The 27,828-nt window shown below is 47.5% G+C and overlaps 1 protein-coding gene across 6 annotated transcripts in view; it reads right to left on the bottom strand.

Annotated features, from left to right (window-relative positions):
* Nucleotides 1-27,828, bottom strand: part of PAQR3 (progestin and adipoQ receptor family member 3) — a 473,228-nt gene that overhangs the window by 152,397 nt on the left and 293,003 nt on the right. For 4 of the 6 annotated variants that reach the window (XM_069626346.1, XM_069626350.1, XM_069626345.1 and 1 more), the window contains one exon: nucleotides 21,183-21,380. The exons of the other annotated variants lie outside the window; for them this stretch is intronic. In XM_069626346.1, coding sequence (XP_069482447.1) covers nucleotides 21,183-21,380 — 198 coding nt within the window. The remainder of the gene's footprint in view (nucleotides 1-21,182; nucleotides 21,381-27,828) is intronic. 6 annotated transcript variants of the gene reach the window in all.

Consider the following 27,828-nt stretch of genomic DNA (forward strand, 5'->3'; position numbering starts at 1 on the left):
TCATGGAAGTAGAACGGAGAGTAAGCTCCGTAGAAGATGACCTCAACGACTCAAAAACCTAGTAGCGGGCCTCGTGGGTGCAACCAGGACCCTGGAGACTAGAGCGGAGGATGCAGAGGGACATCCCAGGCATTGCAATATCCGAATGGTCGGGATGCCAGAAAGGGAAGAGGACCTAGAATGGAACTCTTTGTGGAAAATCTCATCCTGAAGGTGCTGGGGATAAAAGGATTGTCCAAATATTTCACAATCGAGAGGGCCCACAGGGTGCCCAGGGTGTCCGCTGAGAGTGGTAGTGGCAAAGATCATGAATGCACTTCATTCATCATTCCATTGCTCCCACTGCTTACTTAGTACCTTCTTTTTTAGTTTGGGCTATTAGGTGTCGCTTGCGACACCTATAAAACAAAACTATTGCATTGGAGTACAAACGGGGAGGAAAGACATGAAGGCGCGGGGGCACAGAGTCTGTAGGTGTTGTTTTGTTATGTGCCAACCCATTGCCTGCCCATGGACATGCGAAACCCTATGTCCATTCCCACCCATTCCTGCCTCTGCCCGCCCAAAACACTTCCTCATGGTAACTCTTTGAGCTCGCTTTAATCAATCCTTACCATCAGGATTTGCATTCAAAGTGCCTGCCAGTGTTTGCTCAAAGCAGTCTTCTGAGAGTTCATGACTTAACTGGAGTTAGAAACACGCTACTGATGTAATATATTTATATCTCTTACCATGCCTGGCTTCATCCACTCCATTTACAAGCACAATGTGTGCAACTTGTTTGTCTTACACATATGTTGTAAGCTTTTGCCAGGCACTGCCATTAGGTCCCTAAATACTTGCACTTGCTAGCAACAATTGGTAGATAATACCACTACAGCTTTGCCTGGTAAGTGCCTTTCCCATGCCTAAACAAAAGCCCAAACCGTTGGCATTACCAATGCTTATTTGAGTTGCGTGCCATCCCAAAGGTGTTCCACCATACCCTTCCCTGAGCTCAGAAAGGCATAACTCAAGCTTTGAAATCAAAGAAGATGTTCCCTACAGAAACTAGAGGAAAGACCTCAGCAGAAAAGATCACCTCCTTTGTGTTGCTAGTCAAATCAATCTGTGAAAGTTGATTTCCCTTGGAATACTAAACAAACTGAACAGGCCCATCCGGTTTGTTTTTTTCCCCCACTTTTCATTTGAATCTCAGAATAAAACTGTTGAGATCACTAGTTTGAGTGTTATGTCAGTCCTCCATATGAAAGTAGGTATATACCGAAGTTAAACACAATTTTTGTACTTCCATGTTTGTGTCATTTTCTTGTTTGGTGGACTCTCGTATGAGAAAAAGCACAATTATGGAATCTATACTAAGAAGCAACCTTTTATCTAAATCCTGAAGAAGCACAACTTTAAGACTGAGGTTTTTTCTTTCATTTTTATTTATTTTTACATTTGTAAAGCACCTAAACCCGGGGGCATCAGGGTGCTGTTGATTAAACCAAATACACCCATAGCTTACAGGCATGGGTTGTGGGGCAAGTAGCTCTCCCCACAGGCATAGTCCTTTCGGTAGATGAGCTTTACCATGATGTATTGCTGTGAGGCAAAGAGCCAGGTGTTTAAGGCCTTGTGGAATGGCCAGTAGGATTCCTTTGCCCTGGGGGCAGGGCATTCCAGTGGTGCACTACCACAGCGGGGAAGCTAGAGTCGCCTGCCCTAACTTTTTTTTTTTACTTAGATTTTATTTGCATTTGTTAAGAGAACAAGACATTTCAAAGAAAGATTCCAATCACAAACCACATTGCTAACACAAATCTTGGCCTCCCACTCCTAACCAACCCTCAACCCCCACATGTACTCCCCTAGACACCCCCCTTTCTCTATTCTCTCCCTTTACCACACTTGCAACCAAACTTGTTCAGTGGTGTCGTTTCCCCATAACCAATGTCTCAGAGGCTCTGTCCACAATGTGTCTGTTTTTAATCTTTATCAGCTCCCTCCGGTGCCTCACCCCTCTCCTCCCGGATCCAAAAACCCTTCATATGCTTATACGGCCCTCAAGGTTTCCTTCTTCCAGCCTCCACTTGAGCAATAGTGTGCTCCACTCTGCTTGAAACTCACTCATCCCATTGTTCACTGCTGATGTCAACCTTTCCATTATCATCAAGTTGTGTACTTTCTCCTCCCAGACTTATTTTGATGGAAGAGTTTCACTTTTCCAACACTGTGCTATGGCCAACCTCGCTGCCCTCAACATTGCTTGCCACATCTTAGGGAGCCTATATTTTTCCCTGTCCTTTTGCAGGATCTCGAACATCTGCAGCGGGTCCAAGCCCAGCTCGGTCCAAGCCCATCCCGTAACCTCTTCCATCCAGCTCGGTACCTCGATCCAAAACATTTGCACCTTGGGACACCGCCACCACATGTGGCCGGAGACCCCCGCTGTCCACAACCCGTCGGACACATGGGGGAGGCACTCGCAAACATCCTGGACAGTTGCAGGGGATCCCTATGCCACCTGTAAGGAACTCATGGCGGCAAGAGAAAAGACAGACAAGTGATCACAGTTCAAGGGGGTTTATTAAACTGTAAATGCAGGTTGGAAAAACGCCCAACCTAAATCTAAGATGGGAGCAATCGTTGGCCATCAAATGAAAAATAAGGCAGTCCTTGTGGGGCTGTGTCAAATAAAAAAAGGCCTATACAAAAAAAAAAACACTATTGGCAATTCCTTACAACTAATTACAGAAAGAGTGTAGGATAGGTTATTCAAATAAAGGAAACAGTGCTCAAATAATAAGTCAGGATGTGATTGCCTTGAGGTCTCCCTTCCCCACAGATATTTAGCATATGGGGAGCAGAGCACACGCTCAAGCCTTCCCAGCACGAGCTAGCAGTTCCGTATTAGCTATCAGGTTCTTCAATGGTTAAGTCTCTTTTCAATAAAAAGTCTCTCACCTCCGAGGCCTGCTGCTCCCAATAAACAAACACAAAAGTTCTGTTCTATGAACACTTTGGGTGATGGCTTCACCTCTGGGTCCCCCTCCTCTGGGCGCCGACCCCTCAGAAATTGTATTCAACAAAGTCACAAGACAGTTCCCTTATCCGTGAACTTTGGGTAATCGCTTTCCACCCCTGGATCTCCTTCGGCCGGGCTCGGATCCCAAATGACAAGGAGGGCACTTCCCTTTCCCTTGTCTTGCAATGCTTCTTCCTGTCACAAATCTTAATTTTTTTTATACTACTTTTTATTTTTTTTCCTCAACCTACATTATATTCACTCCCAAAACAATCCCCAACCCCCCAGTCTCTGAGATAGTTGCGTTAGGAGTGCATTATGAGTGCAAAATGTTCTATTCTAATGTTATGTGGGCAACATTATTGCATATAATCACTTTGTAGAGTCCTTAAATGCCTCTTGGGTAACTTGAATTTTGTAGGTTATCCATTCCAGGGATACAAATTTCCACACTTTCTGCATCCATTCGTAAACCGTGTGTGCTGACCCTTTCTTCCATTGTGGGGCAATCAACAGCCATGCGGTTTGCAAGGATCATAGAGCCCCTCTTCTGTGCTTTAGTGAGGCTTCCCGGGCAGGGCTCCCACATCCCACCCATCCAACCTCGTTCCCGAAGCTGCTCCGTTCCTTGTACCAGCTCACCCACCTGTTCCCTCACCCATCGCAAAATTGTTGTATAGCAAGGCAGCTCCACCACATGTGTTTCCAGTCCCCCTTGACTGTACAACCCCGCACCAACACCTATCTGAGGTCGCTGGGAACATTGCGTGGAGTCTTTTGGGTGTATAGTGCCATTGAAGCAGCACTTTTTGCCACATTTAACTCACTTGTATTGAGCGTGTCAGCTTTGGGAGAATTCATCATATATATTCCCACTGTTTCTTCGTGATCATTTCCCCCAATGTCTTTTGCCATTTCACCATATAGTTCCACCTAACCTCCTCCCCTTGAATGTTCAAGAACCTATAGAGGTTCAAAACGAATTTCCCAGAGCCTGCGTTTGTTGTCATGTATATTTCAAAGGGTGTCAATTGCCTAGTGGCTGCCTTCCTGATATGGGGGGGGGGGACGCAAGCCAATGGTTGAGCTGAGTGTACTTAAAAATGTACTTTTCCATTAGCCCCAGAGCCTGTTTGCATTCCTGGAATGTCATTATATTTCCCCCCTGATACATATCCACAATCGTCCAGCATCCTACCTTTACCCATTTATTATATGAAGCTTTCTCCATCCCCGGTTGGAAGTCTGGATTCTCAAACATTGGAGGAACGGGAAGGGGTGTGTCATCAGTACCCCTCTCTTGATCGCTGCATCCCATTCCTCGACCCCAACTCCTACAACTTCACTTATCTTGACATTCGGATGCCTGCATTGTCCCTTCAGCCATAGTAGTCCCGAGAGCGGAGACCCCGCAACGGCCCTATCTTGCTTAGCCCATATGCGTTGTGGGGTGTCCGCTACCCATTCCTTCACTACCCGCAGTTGAGCTGTTTCATAATATCTGCGCAAGTTGGGAAATGCCAATCCTCCCCGATTTCTTGATGCTGTCATCATTGGCATCGCTATGCTTGGTGTCTTTTGCTTCCATATACATGCCTTTACAGCTTTGTTCAGGGATTTGAAAAACGTGCCTGGTATCCTAATGGGTAGGGCTTGGAAATGATACAGAGGTTTTGGTAAAACCAACATTTAAAATTACCACCATCCTCACCCACCACGTTGTGGTCAGGGGGTTCCATTTCCTGATATCTACTTGAATTTTTTCTAAAAGGTTCTGGTAATTTGCTTTATACATTTGGCTTAATGATGATGTTAATGTTGTCCCCAAGTAGATGATCCCTGTTTTTGCCATTTTTAAATGCATATTTCGGACCAGCCTCTCTATTGTGTCTGGTTAAGTTGAAGATTTCCAATTTTTGTCTATTAATTTTTAATACGGATATTGCCCCAAACCTTTCTAATTCATTCATAAGCTCCGGCTGGGATTGTTCCGGGACTGTTAATGCTAATAGTATACCGTCTACAAACGCCATTATTTTGTGATCCCCCTCCCGCCATAGCTATCCCCTTCACCCAGTCCACCTCCCGGATCCTGGCCACTAGTGGCTTCAGAAAAATCACATACAGTAGCAGCGAAAGTGAGCACCCTTGTTTTGTACCCCTTCCCACGATCACTGGTTCCGACAATAATTCATTAAGGGCCAGCAGCATCAGAGGTGAATAATAATTGGCCTTGACCATTTGGAGGAAATTCTGTGCAAAACTCATTCGTTGCTTCGTACGGAATAACTGCGTCCACTCCACCTGATCAAACGCTTTCTCTGCATCCAATGAAACTGTACTGCCGGTTTTCACATCATTTCCATTTATCTATCAAATGACACACCCTACGTGCATTATCAAATGTCTGCCATGTCGGAATAAAACTCAAATGATCTGGAGATATGAGTGGATGAAGCAAGTGAAATAGTCTATCTGCCAAGACCTTCGTATAGAGCTATGAATCTAAATGTATTAAAGCTATTGGGTGGTACGATCCGGGGGTACTGGAACCTTTCCCTGCTTGGGGAACACTACCAGTTTTGCCTTGTTCATCGGTCTGGTAATGTTGCCTTTTATTTTGAACGTATTAAACAGCTTTGTTAATTTAGGGGCCAGGATGTCCTGATAAGTTGGATGTCCTGATCAGTTTTATAGAAGCAGTCCGGGTATCCATCTGGGCCCAGTGCTTTATTTCTCAGCATTGTTTTAATTGCTTTCTTCACTTCTTCCACCATTATGTCTCTCTAAGATCTCCCTATCCTCCTCCTCGGAGATCCGGGGAGGCAGAGGTTCTCAAAATAATCCTCCCGTTTGTCCGCGCTAGGGTTATCAGACATATATAGCGTTTGATAGTAGTCCCTTAATATCTCACCCATATACACATGTCCATATCCTTTGTCTTCTTCTGCCCTTGTTTATCCTGGAGTTTCACAACTGTTTTACTGTTCTCCTTTGCCTTTAGTTGCCTAGCAAGGAGTGTATCTGCCTTATTGGCTCTTATATACTACCTATGTTTTAACTATAGGAGTGATTTTTTCTGCCCGTTTGCTGCGTAGCATTCTCAACTGGCCCTAGATGTGATCTCTTTCAACTTTTCCTCCAGCTCCTCTTCCCACCTATGTTTTTATCCCTTCCTGCCTTTAGAGCTATCAAGTCCCCCCCCTCAGTGCCGCCTTAGAAGCGTCCCACACTATTCCTAGCGATGTGTCCCCTGTGCCATTATCCAAGAAATATTGCTCTATCTTATCCTTTATGGAGTCTGCCATAGCCTGATCTTGTAAAGGTTCTGTGGGGAACTTCCACTTCCATAATCCCCCTTTGGTATGACCTAAACTGAGTGTTGTCATAATCGGGGCCTGGTCAGAGAGGCAGATGGATCCCAATTCAACCTCTTTTACCTTGCCCACCAGTCCTGTGGAGGCCCATATGTAGTCAATCCTCGACTGTGATTCGTGGACATATGTATATTCCTGAGTTTGTCCCCTTATGGCCCTTCAAACATCATGGAGTGCTAACGTCTCCATTTTATTTTATCAACACCTTTGATGCGGCTAGTGCCCCCTGTCTTGTAGTGTTGCTCCTGTCCAGCTGGGGGTCCCAGCCTATATGGAGATCCCCGGCTAAAATGATTTCCCTGTGGCAAATTCTTCTAAGCTCGAGAGAATCCCCCTCAAGAAATGGTCCTGCCCGGTATTGGGGGCATATATCAGAGCCAGCGTTAGCTTCTGGTCTCCATAGGTTACGTTAAGGAAAAGGTACTGCCCCCTCCTTATCTGCAAGAGCACCCTGCACCCATATTCCCAGTGTGTCCCGAATTGCTATCCTTGCCCACTCCATTTTCTCCCCTGCATTAGCTTGGAATAGTTGAGAAACCCCCTCTTATCTTTAATTGTCTTTTATCTGTTCTCTTAATATGTGTATTTTGATACATTAATATGTCCTCCTTCATCTCCCACACCAGCTGTTCCACCTTTTTTTTTTCTTAATGGGGGTATTTAATCCACTCACATTATATGTCAGTAGATCTAATGTCGCCATCTGATCTTGCGTTTACTCTTCTCGGTTTTGTTCGCTGATCCCTGGATCTACAACCCCTGCCCCCTCTGAATCCTTCCCCTAATCCCACCTCCTAACCCCAACAGTCCCCAACAAAATGCCCCCCCCCCCCACCTTTGCCAACACCCTGAGGTGGGTCCAGGTTCCTATGATCGCCCGGAAGAAATGTCTGCTACGCCTAGACCTCTAAATTCCCAGAGAAATCCCTGCAGGCAATATTAAACCCCACTAAGAGTTCCAAGATTTGCCTCCCATCCCGCCCCCATGCTCATTGTAACATTGTCTGTTTTCATCCCCTCCATGGGCTTCACCTTGTGTCACACTTCCCTTTCTTACTTGTCTACCTTGCTTTCATTTTTCTCTGTTTCAAACCTCATCTGCCTAATAATGTCTTATTGGCTTTCCTGCCATTGTTTGTGAACTTTTCTCATTCCCACGGTTTCCTGCAGTTCCTGTCTCCACTCCGATGTCCCTCTCCTTGTAAGTTCAGAATCAGTACCTTCTCCACATGTGGTGATTCTGTGCTGTTGTCCTTCCCACGTGAAGAGCAGTCAGAAAAGAAGTGTCCACTTGTACCTCGTCTGCTTCGACGCAGAAAATTTCACCACTGGACCCATCTGCCTTCTCTTCTTTAATGTAGCTTGCGCTAGGTCCTGTATCGAGTTGCACTTCCTCTCCAATGATTCGTACCTGGCCTGCCAGTCTCGCTTTCCGTAGAATTTGTTCTTTCTGCCCATACAAGGTAATTGTGACCAGAACATCTCAAGGGCTTGCCCCTGGTTCCCCTGTTCTGCGTGGGTCTACACTATGTACCCGGTCCACCTGAACCAAGTCTTCTGTGTCCTCTGCCAGAATTTCTCCAAAAAGTTGTTGAGTAGTGGTTTTCAAGTCTTTACCCTCCACTCCCCCCCCCACACCACCCCCCCACCCCCGAGAGATTTTTTATTGTAATAGTGGATCTCCGTGAACGATTTTTTTAGGTCCTCGCATTGCATCTCCAAATTGAGTGTCAGGCGTGCGGGATCTTCCAGGGCCTCTTCATTTTTTTGTTAGTCCTCCTCCATCCTCTGAACTGCCCTTTCCATTGTGTGTCCTTCCTTCCAATTCGGCAACATCCAGTTTTAGTTCCTGCACCAACTTTTTCATTTCTACTTTCAATGTCTCGAATTGCGTTTGAAAAGAGGCCATGAACTGGTCTTGGAATTCCTTGAACCAGCTTTGCATATCTTCTTTGCACATTGCCATTGCTCCTTCTGCTCTGGTCTCCTGTTGTAGTGGGCTTTGTTTGTTACCTCCACCCTGCGAGGTTGTTGTTGTCTCTGTGCTCCACAGTTGCTTAATGCTTGCAGTCCGTTTTGCTTGGGGGGGTTTGTTGGGTCGCTGCCATTTTCCCCCCTTGTTTTGAACATGTGGCTATTGGCGTCAGTTGTGCTGTGGCCTTACTCTGTACTTAATTTAGGCCTCTTCTTGTGGTTTGCCCTGCATGCTTCCCATCCTTCATTCGCTTAATACTTTTTGCAGGGATCTGACCACTATTCTAGGGCTCCCCAAACCCTCCTCTGGTGCCTCAGTTCCTCCTGCAGTGTTGCCTCCTCTGCGGCTATCCCCTCTCGCCTGCTCCTGCCTGAATTTCAATATGTGCCTATTTCCTTGCACTCAGCGTGCTTCTATTCCACGTTGCTTGTGGGCCGCGGGTCTGTTCCTTCCCCAGGTATTACTGATGTGTTGTCGGGGGTGGGGTCATACCTGGATCTTGCTGGCTTCTTCGGTTGTTTTTCGACCCCTGGCGTGCCCCTGGATGTTCGCGGGCGCTTCCCATTATGCACCCTTTTCTTCCCCGTTGCCGTTGGCTTTTAATTTTCCCTGCCACTCACTCTTCGCTCTTTCTGTCCCCTCTCCGTGTGTCGGGGTTCCACCTCTCTCCATCTTCTCCTGGCCCAAAGTTGCTGCCATCTCGAACATGATCAGGGCCTGCGTCCTGTCCCCCGTTGCCTTACGAGCTGCTCGCCGGTCCGTCTCAGCGAGCTGCGCAACAATATTTTCTGTATAGCTTCACTGCACCTAAACTCCTGAATATGAACACCATTCGATGCGCCTTCCCCTTTCCATAAGGGATGGGGTCAGATTCGTCCTCGTTGCTTTATTGTTCACTTCCACTGTGGCCCGATGGGGAGAGGTATTCGCACACGTCCTCTTCCCATGGTGGCCATCTTGGATCTCCCACAAATTTTAATGTCTTTTTAAACAGGTTTTTCGGGCTTTGCACCTTGTGGTCGGTTTCCTCTGCTGAGTTGACTCTCGCCGGCTTTTCCAAAATACAGTTTATGTACCGCATTCCCCATGCACAATTCATTCCCTTAGCTTCACAATCACCTGTAGGTCAAAGACTTTCGACGGTACAGAGGATTTTACAAGACCCCTGTATGACCACTTTGACCTCTCTTCGCCTCTTCCCAAGGCCTTCTAGTTATGGAAGTCTTTACCGTTGGGTAATCGCCCAGAGTTTCCTGAGTGAGCACCCAAGTGGTGCCTGACTCCTCTGTCGCTGGTTTTCCCCCCTCCTTCGTTACTAGTAACGCTTGCTTTTCAAAGTTCAATTTAGCCTTCGGCTACTTTTCGTTCAACACAGTTTGGTTTCTTATCGACACTCCCCTCGACTCACTGGCTGTGATGAACCCCTTGGCTTTCTTCGCTTTGGAATTAAGGTTGGTACCCCTGAGACAAGCGACTCTCCCCAGGCTTGGTAATCAACGGAGGAGGGTCTTGTGTATCGTTGATATCTGTTGCAATACATGCTGGCTATTGTTCTCAGTCTTAGGTTTCCATCTACTGAGGTTTCACGGGCCTTGGTTGGAAAGGGCAAGGTCTCTTCTCTAGTTATCCCTTCGGTTGCGCTGTCTTTCGCCTCCTTTTGAACTGCTGTGCCGAATTAGCTCTCACATTGTGCGGTCTGCCTTACTTGTCCTGTCCTCTTGCGTGCCACCTTTTATCACTGTGGGGAAGGGAAAGAGCCATCAGCTGTGTGTGATTCTGGTCAATTGCCTGACCCTTGTATTGGGACACATCAGGTAAACGGCCCTGGTGTTACTCCGTTGTCTTTCGTGTTGTGCGCAAGTGTTCCTGTGGATAAAGTGGGGGGGAGGGGAGAGCGGTGTGTTGGAATATCCTATGTGGTAGGATGGGGAAAAGGTGTTCAAAGAAGGAGGAGGATACCGTGTCTCGCCTGTCTGTGTCTCAATCCCACACCCCAAGGACCCCCTCATCCAAGTGATCCTCCCTCACTGGTCAACCACAAGGAACTGGATCCAATAGCGATGGCTGTGTCCTGGCCACCTGGATGATAGATCCCCAGGGACTAGCTAGTGAGACACCTTCAGGTTTCTCACACAGCCCGTCACCATTTTGAAGTTATGTTTCATTGTGGAGGTGAAGAGGCCTCCATGGAAGGTGACTTTGTAAATTTGTGCCCAGTCCTCCTTCAAGATCCCCTCCCCCACCAAGTCTACCCAGTACCTCTGGAATGTTTGCCTCCCCTGTAAACAGGTCTCATTCATTGCTTTATACAGCCTGGACAGGATACAATTTCTCATAGTAGATAGGTCTATTATCTTTTCCACTGCCATTAACTCTCCTGCCACCGATTTTCCCCACTTTGGGTCCGTTAATATACCCTTGATGCAGTGATATTCGAGTACTGTAAACAAGTCCCTCCCCAACACCTCTCAAACAGCCGTCGAGGCCGGGAAGACCCTGTTTTTAAATAGTTGTCCCATCCGTTCAAGTCCCATATACGACCTTGTCTGCGATAGGGCTAGCCTCTGGTGCCCAGTCAAATGGGGGCCCTCACACTGAGGACATAAGAGAGGGCCATGTCACGAGACCATAGGTGCCCTTGGATTCATGCCAGATTGACCAGAACACCCCCAGAGTGGGATGGGACCTTAGCTGTTCTGGGATGGACCCGATTGGGGACCAAACATAGTCCCTCACCTTCAGTGGGTGTACCACCAAGTCCTCCAGGTAAGTCCAGTAGGTCCTCAGGTTGTCCCTCATGTGCTCTAGCATCACCCTAAGTTGGGGCGCATTGTCATACATGTCAGGGAACCCAAACCTCCCCCATATCCCTCAGGAGTGTCAGCGTTGCCATTTTTACCCTGTGTGTCATTTTTTCTGAAAAATCTACCGAGCTCTGTTATTTCTAGAAAGAACTTCCCCGGGAGCTGTCTTGGGATAGCTCTGAACAGGTATAGCAGTCTGGGGGGAACATTCATCTTTACAGAGATCATCCTGCCGTACCATGACAATATGAGGCAGTCCCATCTCTTTAGGTCAGCCGCCAGTTGTGTCCGGAAGGGATCATAATTGGCTGGAACCATCTCCTCGAGGTCCCTAGTTACCTGAATACCCAAATACTGTATACTCTTTTTGTCAACCCTCATGCTTCGGTATCTTGGTATCTCCATTTAGGAGTGAGAAGGGGGCTCTGCTCAAGCATCTGCATTATACAAGATTTCCTTACGTTAATCTTGAGCCCCCAGAGGCAGCCGTATTACGAGATCCGAGTGCCGGGAGGGAGTGCTGTATCTTGGTAAGGTATGTCAGTATGTATTCTGCGAAGAGTGCAAGTTTGCACTCAATCCCCCCTAGAATCTTTACATCCACGTTTAGGAGATAGATGGGTCGGTAAGAGGAACACCTGGGGGATGCTTCCCCTCCCTAGGGATCGCCACAAGCGTTGCAAGCAACATCATGGTGGGCAGAGCCTCCCCTCGCAGGTATGTGTTGAATGCCTTCACTAGGTGCGGGGCAAGTAGTGACCTGTGTAGTTTATAAAACTTCATCAAGAAACCATCCTCCCCTGCGCTGACCCTGACTTCATCCCCTCGATGGCCAGTATGACTGCATCTATAGTTATGGGGCATTTGATGTTCTCCACAATTTCCTTGGGGAGTCCCAGAAGGACTCCCCAAGGATCCTCTCAAAAATTGATCTATCTGTGCCTCATCTCCTCTCCATTCCGAAGCGTAGAAATGACTGTAGTACTTTGCGAATTTGTTTCCGATGCTCCTGGTATCAGAGACAGACCCTCCATCCTCGGTCTTTATAGCTCCAATGGTTCTCTGCTTCCTCTCCTCCCTCAGTCGGCATGCGAGAATCGTATCCGCCCTGTCCCGTTTCTCATGATATTTTGGTTTCAAAAACAAGGTTTTTTCTGTGTCCTGAGAGAATGGCCTTCAATTGTGTTTTATACAGCCAGAGCTCCTTCACTTCCGCCGGAGAGACATTCTTTCCCTGGGTTCCACCTGGCTGTATTTGTACTATTTTCGGATGAAGCGAGTTCTCCTTCTCGCCCCTCTCTTTTTTCTTCTTGGAGCCTAGCCTTATCAGGACACCCCTTCATGGTAGCCTTAAAGCCCTCCCAAACATATTGGATACAAACCTCTCCCCTATCATTGATAAGGAAGTATTCCTTGTTTCCCATAAGTAGTTCCTGATGCACTTCCTTATCCTCTAGCAAGGAGTCATTGCACCTCCAACGGCCCGCTGTCCTCCCCATTTCCACTTAAAACCTCACCATATCATGGTCAGACCATGGGAATGGGGAGACCTGGGAGTCTTAAACTTCTGCCTTCAAGGTCGAGTCTACCCGGACCAGGTCTATACGCGAGAAGGAGTCGTGTCCATCCGAAAAAAAGATGTATGGCCCATCACCCTCCAGCAGGGGCGTGAGGGAGTCACTTAGGCCCAAAAACTCATTTACCTGCTTAAAGAGTTCAGAGTCTCCCTAGTTCACCCTAGCAGCCGGTTGCTCCCCCATTCTCTTGCAGTCCCTTATTGGGTGTAATACCAATAATAATGTTAAAATTCCCCTCTACCACCACTTGCCCTTCCGTAAACTGTATCAACTTGCCCCTGACCCCCCTCCCAAAATTCACACTGGCCCACATTTGGGGTGTACACGGAGCCCAGCGTAAGCCTGGAGCCATACAACTGTCCCTTGACAAACACATACCTCCCATTTGGGTCGGCTAATACTGATTCCACCAGAAAGCCGAGCCGGGATGAAATCAGGACTGCTACCCCTCGCCTTTTTTTCACATCTGAAGCTAAAATCACTTCCCCCACCTCCTGGCATCGTAATCGGGGCTCTTCACCCTTCACCCAGTGTGTTTCCTGGAGGCACATCCAATCAAGTCGTGCCTTCTTAAATTCCCAAAGGACCATTGATCGCTTTCTTGGGGAGTTGAGGTCCCGTACATTGAGTGAGCAAATGATCATTTCACTAGGGAAAGACATCGCCCTGATATCGGGACATCACTTAACTCCCCCTTTCCCAGAGACCATTCAATCGATGAGCCCCTGTTACCTGGGTCCATACTGTATCCACACCTTCATGAAACGACACACTCTGAATGTTATATAAAACAACCTTCCTTAACTCCCCTTTCCCATCCCCGCCCCCCGCATGGCATCCAACCCCATCTAGATTCATCACCTCAGACAGGATTAAATAACCAGATGTTCTCCTGGACCCCAGACCAGCTTAACTAAGCTCTTTTTCTTGAGTCCCCTTCCATCACCATATTTCTTAACAGTAAAATAACTTTATTAACCCCCCTCCCCCGCCAGTCACATCAATTCCATTATTCAATCAACCAGCTGTTTTTCACAAGCTCAGGACGGCCCAGCCAGAGGGGTGAGGGGGGGGGGAGGGGGGGATTGAGTTTCATAAATGTCCTCGAGCCTGGGACTTTGCGCCTTTTCAGCCCCTTTATGTGCCATCGGTTGTCTTCAGGACCGTTTTCCTGCCCTTCCACCATTGGTGCTCCCCCTCCCATCAGCTCTCCCATGACCCTCTGTATGTCGTTCTCGGTCGCCAGTTTGTAGTTGTAGCCATCGACTTCAAACGATATGGAGAAGCGGAAGCCTTATCTGTATCTAATTTCCTTTCGTGAGGGGTGCACAGAGGCGACTGTCAGCGTAAGCAAAGGCAGATCAGGGTATATGGCAATTTTAACATTACCCAGGGCCACAGAGCCATGTCTCTGCTTTTTCCAGGATTTTTTGCCTGTCCAGGTAATTATGGAAGTGTGCAAGAACTGATCAAGGCCCCCTCCCCGCCGCCCCCGCTCTGTGGACCCTGTCAACTTTAGGTTCATTGATGTTCTCTTCTCCAAACAAGACCTTCAACGCCTCATGGATGGCCCTCCCTGGGTCTCTTTCCAATTGTACTTTCTCAGAGATTCCAAAAAATCTCAAGGTGTTTCTCCTCCCACGGTTTTCAAATTCATCAATTTGCAGGGCCACCTCCCCATCCCTTCTTTCAAACAACGGCAACCTCCTATCTATTTGAATATCCATTGTCTCGAGGGAGGACTGGTTGTTCTCAAATGTTTTGTGTCTCTCGTCCATTCTGTCAATTCTGACATTTATTCTATCCACTTTTCCTCCAATGTCAGCCCTCATCCCCCTGATCTCCTCCAGGAGGGAGGCGATATCTCTCTTAGTGGACATGGTGTCATCCCCCACCTCTGACATGCTGGAGTCTGCTAGGTTACTCTCCGACTTCGGCCTCTGGAATTCGAATTGTCCCAGTTTCGCCCTTCAGTCCATCGGTGGGTGGGGTCCTCTATTTCTGGATTCACCCCTACCGGGATCTCTGGTGACCATCCACAGTGCAGATGGGGTGAGCTCTGTGCCAAGGGCCCTCGTTCACACTGCACCCTTTGGGTTACTCTCTGTGCATCTCCACGTCTCCTCAGAGCCTACACCCCTTGCACGAGTGGGGGCCGTGAACTCGGACCTTCTCGCACCCGTGATTCCTGGGAGCTCTCCCCCTGGGGCCACCATGGGTGGAGGCCTGTTTTCCTCTTCGTACATCAGGACCTTCACCTGGTTTCTCCACCTTCCCCCGAGGTCCATCACCACACACACTCTCCTCCTCAAAGACTTCTCCTCGGCAGGCACACGCCCGGGGTCTAATCCAAGGGCCCACACCTAATCTATGTCCTTTGCAGTAGTTTTGCGCCCAGAGACCAAAGGTTTTAAATGGTGGGGGCCCAGTGGGGCGGGCACACACCCCTCTTCTCCTTCAGGGTGTCTATACCTCTTTTGCCTGCTTCCCAGACCTTGAGAGGCCCCCTTGCTGGGCCCTGTCTGTCCCAGGACTCCACTGGCCTTCGTGTATGCCCCTTCGTGCTCGCTGCTCTTTCTGGCAAATTGGGGGTGGTGGTGTTCTTTCCCCAACTTCACTCCCCTTCTAGGTTTTCTGGTGTCGGGGGTGGGGGGTGGGGGGGGGGAATCATCTTCTAGGCGGGCACATGCCCCAGGCTTTAACCTGGGGGCCCACACCTTATCACCATCCTTCGTGGTTTGATTGGAGCGTCTTAGGGCGCCCCGCCCCCCCGTGGGTCAAGTCCCTCCCGTGGGAGGTCCCCCCTCACTGCCCAGGGGTTGGATTACCTTTACATTCACATCGGCGTGCATAAAGCACGCCGACGTGAAAGTAATTTTCACTGCAGCAGCCATTTCGGGCTGCCGCGATGAAAATGAAAGGTGAGTCTCCACTTTTCTACCCCTCGATCTCCGGCTGTATTTGAAGCCTGAGATTGAGGGTGGTGTTGTTGGAAAGGGGAGATTCTCCCAGAAAAACTGGGAACCCCATGCTTTTCCGAAAAGAGGACAACCGTGGGAATCCGCAGAGGTCTGCATTGCGCAAATTGCCCCAGTTTTTATTAATCACAATCCCCAACAAAGTGTGATATTTGGTGTGGAAAAAACACAAATTTCACTTTGTCTGGGGTTCAGGGTAATACCTTCTGGGCCGCTTTGCGCAAGTCAGACCTCTGTGCATTCCCACGGGTGTCCTCTTTTGGGAAATGTATGGGGTTCCCTGTTTTCCTTGCTGGCTTCGACACCCTAGGCCCAAGTCTGTAGGTTGCCCACACAAACAAAATGTGCTGTGCCGAAAGGCTTGGGGTTACCAGTGGGTTACACTTTTCCTTTTGCCCCCCGGTAGGTGCACACATACATGTGAGGTACCGTTTTCGTCAGGACATCTGTGGGAACACGAGAAGGTATGACATCTGTTGTTGGCGACGTGTTTCGGTGAGTGGACAGAGGGAAATGTCTATGAAATTGGCTGGAAATAAAATACAATTCTCAGACATTTCGCTCTGGCCACCCACCAAAAGACACCGCCAACAACACTGGCCTACCTTCCCGCGTCCCCACACGTGTCCCGATGAAAACGGTACCGCACATGTGTGGGTGCACCTACCTGGGGCGCAAAAGGAAAAGGGTAACCCACTGGTAACCCCAAGCCTTTTGGCACAGCACATTTTGTTCATGTGGGCAACCTACAGATTTGGGCCTACGGTGGCGAAGACAGCAAGGAAAACAGGGAACCCCATGCATTTCCGAAAAGAGGACACCCGTGGGAATCCGCAGAGGTCTGCCTTGCGCAAATTGCCACAGTTTTTATTAGCCACAATCCCCGACAAAGTGTGATATTTGGTGGGGAAAAAACACAATGTTCACTTTGTCTGGGGTTCTGGGTAATAAATTCTGGGTCGCTTCGCGCAAGTCAGTGTAAAGACTGGAGGGGGGGGGGGTTTGTACTTCTGCTCTCTATATGGTAGAGGAAAGGCACAGAGGACCCCAGCCAAGATTCTCTATTACAGAAGCAATGGATGAGCAATCAAGGCCTAGCTTCTCAGGAGGTGATGCAGGCTGGTTCTTAAGTACAGTGTAGTCCCCAAGCTCCCACAAAGGAATGTCCACACACTGTATTAGTTAAAACACAGTCTTTATATAATTAAGTTCAAGGTTATGTACACCATCACAATAACTCACTTTGTGCTCAGTGAATCTACAATGGCAAATATATACAGTTCTAAGTGGTACTACAATTAATTTTAGATTCCTTTAAACTTTAAAGTGCATCAACTGTACTCTGGTTAAATGTCACACAAATCAATTAATAGAGGTAACCAACAATAGACATAAGAGGAAAGCAGTTGGTTAGAACAAATGGCAGAATACTGGCCCCGTTACCAAGACACAGTTCTGTGTGGAGATCCCCTCCCACCTGGGCAACCTGTAAAGATATATCACAAGCCCAGTCCATAAATTCTTCTAGAAGTCTTATTTCCTTCTAAAATAGTTCTACAACCCCAATGTACCTGGAATAGCAGAGTTTGTTGCCAGGTCGTCAACGGATCCTTCTTGAGCGGCTCCCTTTGTGGTAGGAGCCATGGATCATTGACATCCCACGAGGAAAAGGGTTGAACGGCGGCAGTGAGGCGGCAGCTTTGTTCCTAGCGGTGCTCGTCGATGACGGAGTGTTGGCGTCCTGCAAGGAAGAGGCGTGCAGGGCACCTCGGTGACGATAGCTCAGGACCGCAAAGAGTTTGAAGAACTGTGACCCAACAAGGGCGTCGATTCATCGGCGTCTGTGGTCTTTAGGTGCCGGGAAATCCACCGGCAGATGCTTCTCGGCGCGTCGGCGGACTCGACTTTCTCTAGCGGGACAAATCGGTCAACGGTGCAGGCGAGAGAGTCCTTGGATCAAATGTTACTTAGGCAAAGGGAGCACGGCGGCTCCGGTCGGTCGGCGATGGTGATTGACAACAGTGTCCGGGCGCATCTCCTTGCGATTCCGCGGCAGTCCCCGTCTCTGGTCAGCAGCCCGTCATAGGTATGTCTACCAGGGAGCTTTGGCAAAGATCAACTGCTGCATGATGGTCCATCGTAGCTCGGGAAGAGGGCGCCTAAACAGGTCCTCTCTGGTTCAGTCCTTGGAGAAACAGCAGCTTTCAGATCGCCAAAGTAGAGCAGCAGCAAGACTTCTCTTCCAGCTGGGCTTCAAGGTTAAGCTTCAGTTTCAACTCCAGTTTTTCTTCACGTGAACACGAATTCTAGCAGTGAGATGCCCCCAGATATACTAGTTGAGCTCCCATTCATTCTGCTGGGTCACACTCAGGCAACCAATAGGTCAGAAGAGCATTCATGCAGGCAGGCAGCCAATCAGTTGCATAGTGCAGTCAGGCCATTCACTTCTCTCCAGACACTCACAACAAGTTATGTGTATTGGGACAAGTACCCAGCCATTCAACACTCCACACTGCATTCATGCCAGTTTTGGGCAAGACTGTCTCAGTCATTGTGTCAAACGCCAGAAACTAGACATCCACAACAAGAAGTGCATATTCGTCACACACTCCATTCACCCAGGTCCCACCCACAGGGTGTACCCACAACATACAGTCACTGGGAAGGCTCCAGCCAGTCTAGCCTGGACTTCACAACACCACCATATATGGAACTTCCACCCAACAGTCAGTCAGGGGGACAGAGTCAGGGTTTCCCAGGACTTTGGGAAAACAAGGTAACAGGCAATAGAAAGCAAGAGGCCACAGGGGCAATCTTGTTTCCTATCAGGAATCTACTGATTCCAATGCCAGGGCAAAATGGAGGATACCCAGAGCACCTGTCAAATTCAGCATGGAGCTGCCACCAGCACAGACCCTGCTCTGTGGGCCACACACAGGTGCCCAAAAACATACACTAGGGGCACAGGGTTGCACCCCCACCCATGGGTGCCATAAAGGTATCCCATGGGTCTGTACCCCAAACCAAAAGAGAGCTGCACCGCCAGTAGACCCACATGAACGCCTGCGCGGAAAACACGACAGGACACACGATAAAAACCAGTAAAGGACAAGGATACGAAGGCCCTGCACTCCGATGCATTTCCAGCAACACAGTTCCGGGAGGATAGCTCAGCGAAACGACATGAAGCAACACAGGTTCAATCCCCGGGTCCGCGCTTAGAAACCTCTGGGTGTTTAAGCGCGTTATAAATAACACCTAAACAAAAAGAAACAATTACGCAATTAAAAAACAAACAATTCCTGCAACAGCGCCTCGATGCCCGTGGGCTGTGTGAGCGCTTTAAAAATGCTAAAAATAAAATACATAAATAAAATAAATAAACAGTCAGACCTCTGTGCATTCCCACGGGTGTCCTCTTTTGGGAAAGGCATGGGGTTCCCCGTTTTCCTTGCTGGCTTCGACACCCTAGGCCCAAATCTGTAGGTTGCCCACACAAACAAAATGTGCTGTGCCAAAAGGCTTGGGGTTACCAGTGGGTTACCATTTTCCTTTTGCCCCCGGTAGGTGCACCCACACGTGAGGTACCGTTTTCGTGGTGACACCTGTGGGAACGTGAGAAGGTACGACATCTGTTGTTGGCGACGTGTTTCGGGTGAGTGGACAGAGGGAAATTTCTCTGAAATTGGCTGGAAATAAAAGACAATTCTCAGACATTTCGCTCTTTTTGGAAATGTATGGGGTTTCCTGTTTTCCTTGGTGGCTTGAAAAACCGAGGCCCATATCTGTATGGTGTGCCTGTCTGGAAAAATCGTGAAATTCAGTTGTCGGAAAAGACTTGGGGTTAGGGGTGTTTTCGTCTTTCCCCTTGGCGCCCAGGTAGGTGCACCCACACATGTGAGGTACCATTTCCATTTCCATTGTGACACCTGTGGAAACGCAGGACGGTAGGCCATGTGTTTTTGGCAGCGTGTTTCGGTGGGTGAGCCAAGTGAAATGTGCATTTTGTTTTTTGCCACATTTCGGACTTTGCCAGGGTTTCTGGGTAAAACATTCTGGGCGGATTTGTGCAAGTCAGACCTCTGCGGATTCCCACGGGTGTCCTCTTTTTGGAAATGCATGGGGTTGCCTGTATTGCTTGGTGGCTTGGACACCCGAGGCCCATATCTGTATGGTGTGCCTGTCTGGAAAAATTGTGAAATTCAGCTGTCGGAAAAGACTTGGTGTTAGGGGTGTTTTCGGCTTTCCCCTTGAGGCCCAGGTAGGTGCATCCGCACATTTGAGGTACCGTTTTCATCGGGACACCTGTGGGAACGCGGCATGGTATGGCATGTGTTGTGTTTGTGTGGTTTTCATAACGTTTCAACCCATTTGCTGGTGCCCTTTGTCACACAACCCTTTAATTTCCCAAATGTGCCCTACATTTAGTCGCTGCTTTAGGCACCATACACTTTTGTAACCTGCAGAAGTCACCTACTCTTGAAAGGGTCTTCCTGAGCTCTTTCAGTAAATGTATGCTTGCCGTTCCTCACCACATTGGTTTTCCTGATTTACACATGCTAAGTACGTCTGTTCAGGCCATAAGCATAAAACTCCTGTGTACCATGGCTCAGTGTTTGGCTTGTGGTTTTGCTTGTTCTGTGAAACACTACAAAAAATGTGTGCTTTCCCAACTGCAAGAGTCAGGGGAATGTAGCGGAGCATTGTTTTTCTCAAAATGCATAGAAGCCATTGCCGTACCAAGCCAACCATGCCCACCACATACCTTTTTTTCAGTCATTTTCCCGCTTTTTCCCCAAACTATTGCATTTTCCCCTACCTTGTTGTTGCCCGACCTGCGCAAATCACCCCTTCCTAAACTTGGAATTTTCTCTACTTTCCACAAATGTATGCCTTTCGGTCCTCCAATTCAGCTTTCCTACCCTTTTCTTCCATTCTGTCCATGCATGTCCAATTGACAAAAATGGGCAAAATCGCCTACCGCTCACAAAACCGTTGATAGACACATCCACATTTTTTTTTTCGTTTCCACTCAACCTGTTTTTGAAAGCCAGGAAATTGGGGAATTCAGCACAGCAAACCATTTGTTCCTAGCTCTTACAAGGAAAAAAACACAGGCTTCTTTGTACATCATTTTATTGGCATTTTTTGAAAATCACAAAATGTTCGTCCTTTTTGATTATTTCCTCTCACCACCCTACAGCAACCTAGGATTCCTAGGTGGTGTTACGACTGCCTACATGTGGGAAAAAGGGGCTAAATTTGGCAGATATATCGCATCTAACAAAAAAGTTACAAAGCATTAAATGGCGACATACCAAAATCACCAAAAAAGGCCTTGGCACTGGGGGAAAACCCCATGGCACCTAAAGGGTTAAAGTAAATCCTCAGGATGATTCAAGCTTGGGAAAGTAAACAAAACATGCACATAACAGGCTACTTCATAAATGTATTGCGCTACCTGGACGATGGAAGTTCCAATTCCTCCATTGAGCCAAATCCAATGTATTGTAGGAACAACTCCATATCCAGACACAGAACAGAAGATAATGGAGCGCAGTTTGTGCCACTGTTGAGTAAGGTAGCTGGGATGAATCTGTGCAAAGAACACCGCCAGTATCATAGCAAGTACTGTGATCAGGTACACTTGTCGCCAGTACTAAAATAAACAGGAAAAGTAGAAGTACATATGATACATACTTAAAGAATAACATCGCTTCTACTTCATTTAAATATATGTGGTCTTTCAATCCCATTTTATAGACAACACATTGGTCCTAAACAGAATAAAAACATTTAAAACGCATTAATAATACAACAAACTCGATTCAGGTTTAATAGATCAGCTTCTTAAAAGGACCCTGCAGTGTTGATCGGATAGAGAGCAAATGCTTATTTCCGTGGATATCAAAAAGAAATGAGAAACACTGGACTACTCCAAGTCAACTGTGTCAAGAGATGTTCAATGACTGGCAAAACTGAACACACTTAACCATGGGCGTAATTTTAGGAGGGGACGGGGGTGTTTGCCCCCCCCCCCCCAACTGTCATGGCACACTATTTTGTCCCCATTCATTTGAATGGGGCACCTTTTCTTCAGAGGTCATGTCCCCCCCCAACATTTCGGCAAAGTTTCTCCACTGCACTTAACACTTGCCTACAAGATCTATAAAGAGCATGGAAATGTAGATAAAATCACATCGAATTTTACCCAGCAATTCGCACTATTTGCCCTTAATCCTTACCTTTATTTCTAGCATGAGATCACTATTTCTGCAGCAAAACATGATATGTGCCAAAGAAAAAGAGGTTGTTATTAATGCAGAATCTGAGGCATGATTTGATAATCATTCGAGCAGTAACTGAGCCATGCGTTCTTAAGTCTTAGATAATATTTTGTGACAAAAAGAATGAAACATCAAAGCTGCAGAGAGAAACGTTCCACAATCATCAATGGTCATGAAGTTCAATCAATCGCCCATTTAAAAATCTCACTATTCTTTATTTCTCTTGGACAACTGATGGAAATAACTACCGTTTTTCAGCATTGCTATCTTCCAAAGATTCATATGCTGTTAAATATCCTTTGTCGTCAGGCTAGGAATCCACTGTGCATTATTAAAGCAGTTTCAACTGTACATGAGAAGATGCACTAACTTTAGTGTTCTATTACACTAATTTTAGACCATTTGCCAATCATCCAATAGGCACCATCTCCCTTAGCTCCACCCTTGGCAGCCATTTCCAGATACCTGTTACGCACGGTCAGTGTCCAATATTAGGCCTCATGGCGGGACGGCATGAGGGTAGCAAGTGAACCTATGAAAGATAATGCTGGAGAATCGTAGCTCAAGACAAGTAATCTTTTCTTTCTCAATCATTGGACCCATCATAGATTCACATGCTGTTGAATAGTTTACAAAGCAACACACACACACACAGACACAGACACACACACAGACACACACACACACACAGAGGAAGAAGAATATCAACAGGCTCACTTCGAGTGAACAGGCTGCATAGAAAGGCCTGCCTGGCCCCGGAGTCCTCAGCTGTCTGGTTGAAGTTGTAAAACCTTGTGATAGTACGCATTATACTCCATATCACCACTCTACAAATGTCCTAAAGCAGCAGCTATCATTCCCACTATGAGTGCTGTCTTCCATGACATGGCTCTTGTAGAGTGTGCCCTCCACTTTCCAGGAAGAGGTCCATCAGACGGCTTTCGAGACTCCCTTGGCAGTACCACTAGGTTCCGAAGGCTATTAACAGGTAAGTGGATGGCAAAAGCACTTGCTGCAGTCTATATGGCATGTTAGCACTCCTGACGTCTAGTTAACGCAGTATCTTTCTGCTTGCATCGAAGGGGTACTAGAGAAACACCATGCCCTTTTGGAATTTCATATATGATTGCAGCAAATAAAGAGCCTGAAATTGGGCTCCTCATGCGCTGCCTGTCACCATTTTAAGGATCTTTGCGGCCTCGAGCGCTCCAGCGCTCGAGGCAGCAAAACCTTCCCTCTTCTTACCTCCCCCTGCCCCAGGTAAGTCTATCATTCTCTCCTTTTTTTCAACTGTCCTTTTAAAACAGTCTTTTCATTTTTAAATCCTTCTGGATTCTTTTCTCTCCCTGCCCAACCCATTCCTGGGCAGGGGAGTTCTATTGCATAGTTTTCTTTTTCTTTTAACATTCCATCCAGCGTGATGTTGGGCCGGATGGTTTATTACACACACACACATAGGACAAATGTAAATAAAGAAACACACTACATATGTATTCAAAGGCTTCATTACCCTGGTATCTACATCTTTATTTCTAGCTGTTCCCTCAGGGCACAAGCATGAAGCTGCACTAGCCAGGCCCCGAGGGACCACGGGCTACAATATTCTCTTTATACAAAGGATCAGTTTGGCGAGTCCTGTATCCAGTTCACAAAAGGGAGCACACTTCTGCACCCGGGAAAGTCTCTGAGACCACAATGATGTTGTGATCGGTTTCAGAGTGCATCATTAAATGGATGCAACATAGTTTGTTGGACAAAAAGGATAAGCCGCCCATGGCCAGGTGCATTAGATATGTAAGTATTTGATGAGATTGAAAGCAGAGCGCGTAAATGCCATGGCTGCCGCACCAGGTACTAAACCTCTACTACTTTTTGTTGTAGCATTTGATGATGGATAGAGCCTTTGCTGTCGTTAATATACCTTTTCAATCTCGAGGTATCTCTATGAGCCCTAATTCCTGTGATTCATGAGGCAGGCTTTGATGTTGAGCGATGAAGGTTTATGGTGGGGAACCTTGCCTCCCACTTGGTGCAACAGGTCAAATTGCCTGCCAAAGCGTGATGAGTTGCTTCTGGAATTAGGTCAGCAGATCTGAGAAATCAGTACTGGCCTGCGCAGGCTGATGCAATGATAATCAGATTATATGGCTGCAGGACCTTCGAAATCGGTGGAAGTGTTGGGAATGTGTAAAAGAACTTGTTGTCCCATGGCATTGTGAATGTTTCCCTAGACTGTTTAGCTGAGGTAACCTGTTGGCGAACCAAATGCACTTGCAGTTTTTTGGAGAAGTGAAGAGATCTATTTCTGGTCTTCCCAGGAATGCAATAGGACATCCATCACCAGAACCTGCTCAGCCATTACATCGACACCCGGTTGAGCTGAGCTTTTTTCCACTGAATTTGGAAAAATAAAGCAAAAATACTGATGGCGAGCGCACTCCACGCACTGAATCGAATGAAAATGCTAAACTTTAATTTCAACATGAAGCACTCCTGTTGAGTGCAGCTACGAAGGTGTTAAACCTTCCTCTGCATTTTTCGAACACAGAGCTTTCCACTCTGCAAGATGGCCGACAATTCCTAGGGTGTGGAGCCTCTCATTGCGGGCAAGCTGCCCCCCCCCCCGCCCCTCGATTGGCTACCTCCTTATCATCGTCCAATCAAGAGCGCCGGCAGGCGGGAACCAGCCCCTCTATCAAAGGCCCACATCTATTGCCCGGTCTGTGCCTGTTTGGACCTAGGAGGGCCCCCACCTTTTAATCCCCTGAATGATGAGGAGGCCCCCACCCACATCAGCCATTGCACTTGAGTGATGGCTGAACACTCCCACTGCCTCCTCCACTAACAAAACCTGAACAATACATCTCCACACTCTAACTTCGTGCCTTGATCTTATCCTTCTTTTCTTCACTGCATTTTGTGCCCTGTTTTGATATTAAAACTTAGATGTTGTGCTTTTAACATCCTGCACCACAGATTTCATTGCATTGTATGCCCCTCCTGCAAACACTATAACGCCTTGTGAGCTGTGCCAGAACTTGCAGTGCAGCCTCTCCCCCCCCCCCCGCCAACTATACTCTGGCACCCTCATGGCATTCGCCATCTCTCCTACCTTCTCCAACTGCTACACTATCACCTACCCTCCCCTCTCTTACAAAGACTGGAAGAAAAACGTACACAAAAGACATACTGAGAGCAAACCCAGGCTTACCTATTGCAGACGCCCATGTCAGTGCAAATTCCAGAGAGATCTTCATGGACATCCTTTTCTGTCCCTTCTCCAGATCCATGGACTTCTCAATCTCATCTCCACTCTAAGCCCTTTCACATCCTCTCCCACTAATGGTGGCACCAAGTGGGAAGTCCTCTTGGCCGGCTTCTCATCAAGCTGCATCATTAATGTCTACCACAAAGGCCCTCCTCCTCCTCGCCCACCTCCTCCCTTGCCCACCTCCTCCTTGCCCACCACCACCACCGCCTGACGCCCTCATTAACTTCCTTCCTTCACCTGCCTCTCCTCCTACCACTCTCTATGACCCCCCCCTCGGATTGGTGTACCACTCCCATCTACTCCACCTCAGAAAACCTTCAAAGACAGAGACCTCCTTCACCTGGCTACTCTTAATACCCGTTTTACACAAACATTGGGCCTAGAAAGAAGGTGACAGAGTAACCAGACTAACTCTCTCATATTGTACTGGACATGTCCCGTTAATCGGGTCAGGAAAATTCAGGCACTTTACACTAAGTGCATACATCTGATACTAGTTAGCTCTTCTCACGCGACACCTAAAGACACACTCTGAGCAAGGTGGAACACGAGTACGAGCATAACGTCCAGGACGAAGGCACACCTACTGGAGCAGAGCAACGGACCAAGGGACGAGAGCAAGGGTTCCCTACTGCCCTACTGGAGGTTGTTGCCTCTGACAGACCGCAAAAGACACGTGGAGAAGGCTAGATCCTACAAGTGAAGATTGCATAGTGTTTCAAGGACGCCACCGACACTCCGGGGTGAACGGCGGAGTTGGGGCGACGAGGCCAAGCCTGTGGAACTAACCTTGACTCATGAACTGGAAATAGCAAAACAAGAATAAAGCAAGTGAGTTGGCAAGCGACCTGAGAGACGAGACTGATGTGTGTTAAAGCGAATGAAGTAGCAACATTATAGAAGTGTAGGCTGCACGCATTTGGATGAGATGCGAAAAACGGCAGACCCGTGAATGAACTTTGAAGTAAAAGGCAGCTGTGAGATCAGCGATACGAAGCAACGGAGATGTCCGGCGAAGGGAAGTAGCCCATTCGAAAGTCTCTGTGAAAGGTACATTGTTTGAAACTATAAAGCGAACAAAAGGTATCAAGGCATTGCTTCGAATATATAGTTTCGAATGCCAAAGTTTCGGAAAAAAATGCAGCGAAAAAATGCATTTTCTTTGTAGGTAAAGTTTTTTTTTTTTTTTTACTATAATGGGTTTTAAGGGGAAAAAAAAAAAACAGCGGTTGGGGGACCAACCATTAAAAAAAAATGAATTTATTCGATGCATTTTTCCGATGCATTTTATTTCTAGAAACTTTGCCATTCGAAACTTTGGCATTAGAAACAATCACTAGGAACCCAAACAAACAACAAAAGTGAATTAAGCGAGAGTAAAACGTGAACTGTGAGTCGAAGTGGTCCTGTAGTGGTCTGTAGGGAGAGCCAGGCAAATTCGAAGGTCTTCGACATCTGAAAGGGGTCAAAGCCCGATTAAGGGAGACCCGGAGTACAATTAGCTTGGGGAAGGGAGCCCCCCAGCACAAGTTGGTGTTGAACTGTGACGTGAGAGGTTTGAGCCCGACACAGGGGGACCTACATGATTTGTGTGCTCTAAGGTCTGAGCCCGGAAGAGGGGGACCTTTGTGAACTTTACGTTGGAATACAATTTTGAAAGTCAAGAAAGACGAAGGCCAGGCAGGCCTCAATCCACGGTTCGGAACTGCTTAGTGTTAGAAACCGAGCGAGAGTGTCATCCTGCCTACAAGGACAGCCTTACTGCGCAAGGTTTAACATGAGGAGGAGAGCTGGTTCAACTACCTTTATTCTTTTGAACCCAGATTTTTCCTCTACATACATTTCTCCTTTTTACACTTTTTGTACAAGAGATAGGGCAGGCATTAGGTTTTTGTTAGCATAGGCCATTTTGATTTGACAGACTCCACTAGGACTGTTTTGTTTATCGTTTGATGGTTGAGACTACTCCCATCTTAGTTATAGGGCAAAATAGGAGTTTCCCCGACCCCAACATTTTCAATAAAGGTTTTACAAATTGATCCATTGTGTCAATGTCATACTTGTGATACCATACCTTCCCTACACTCCTCCCACTCCCCGAAATCTGAAGAAGTCACCAGAGTTGTCCACTCCATAAATGTCTCTTCCAAATAGGTCTCCCACTGCTCCTCCAGAACCATTAAAGACAGCATTGGCTCTCTTGCCCCTGCACTTGCTGATCTCTGCAACCACTATTTTGCCACTGGATCTTTTCCCTCCTCCCTCAAGCACTTCCTTGTACAACAACGCCTGAAAAAACCTTCAGCAGAACCTACCTGTCCAGCCAACTACTGTCCTATTTCTATCATCCCCTTCCTTGGGGAAACTGCTAGAGAAGTTGGCCTTTCCACACTTAAGTTACCTCACACACTGAACTTGTTGGTGGTCTCCACGACCATCAATCTAGATTCTGAGCATCCAGAGGCACGGAAGCTGCTCTTCCAAACATCTGTGAAGAACTGCTCGTACCCGCTGTCCTCATCCTACTGGATCTCCCCTTCTCTGCCTTC

The sequence above is a fragment of the Ambystoma mexicanum genome, chromosome 6p (assembly GCF_040938575.1).
Source record: "Ambystoma mexicanum isolate Mex_15411 chromosome 6p, UKY_AmexF1_1, whole genome shotgun sequence".
NCBI classification, from domain to species: Eukaryota; Metazoa; Chordata; class Amphibia; order Caudata; family Ambystomatidae; genus Ambystoma; species Ambystoma mexicanum.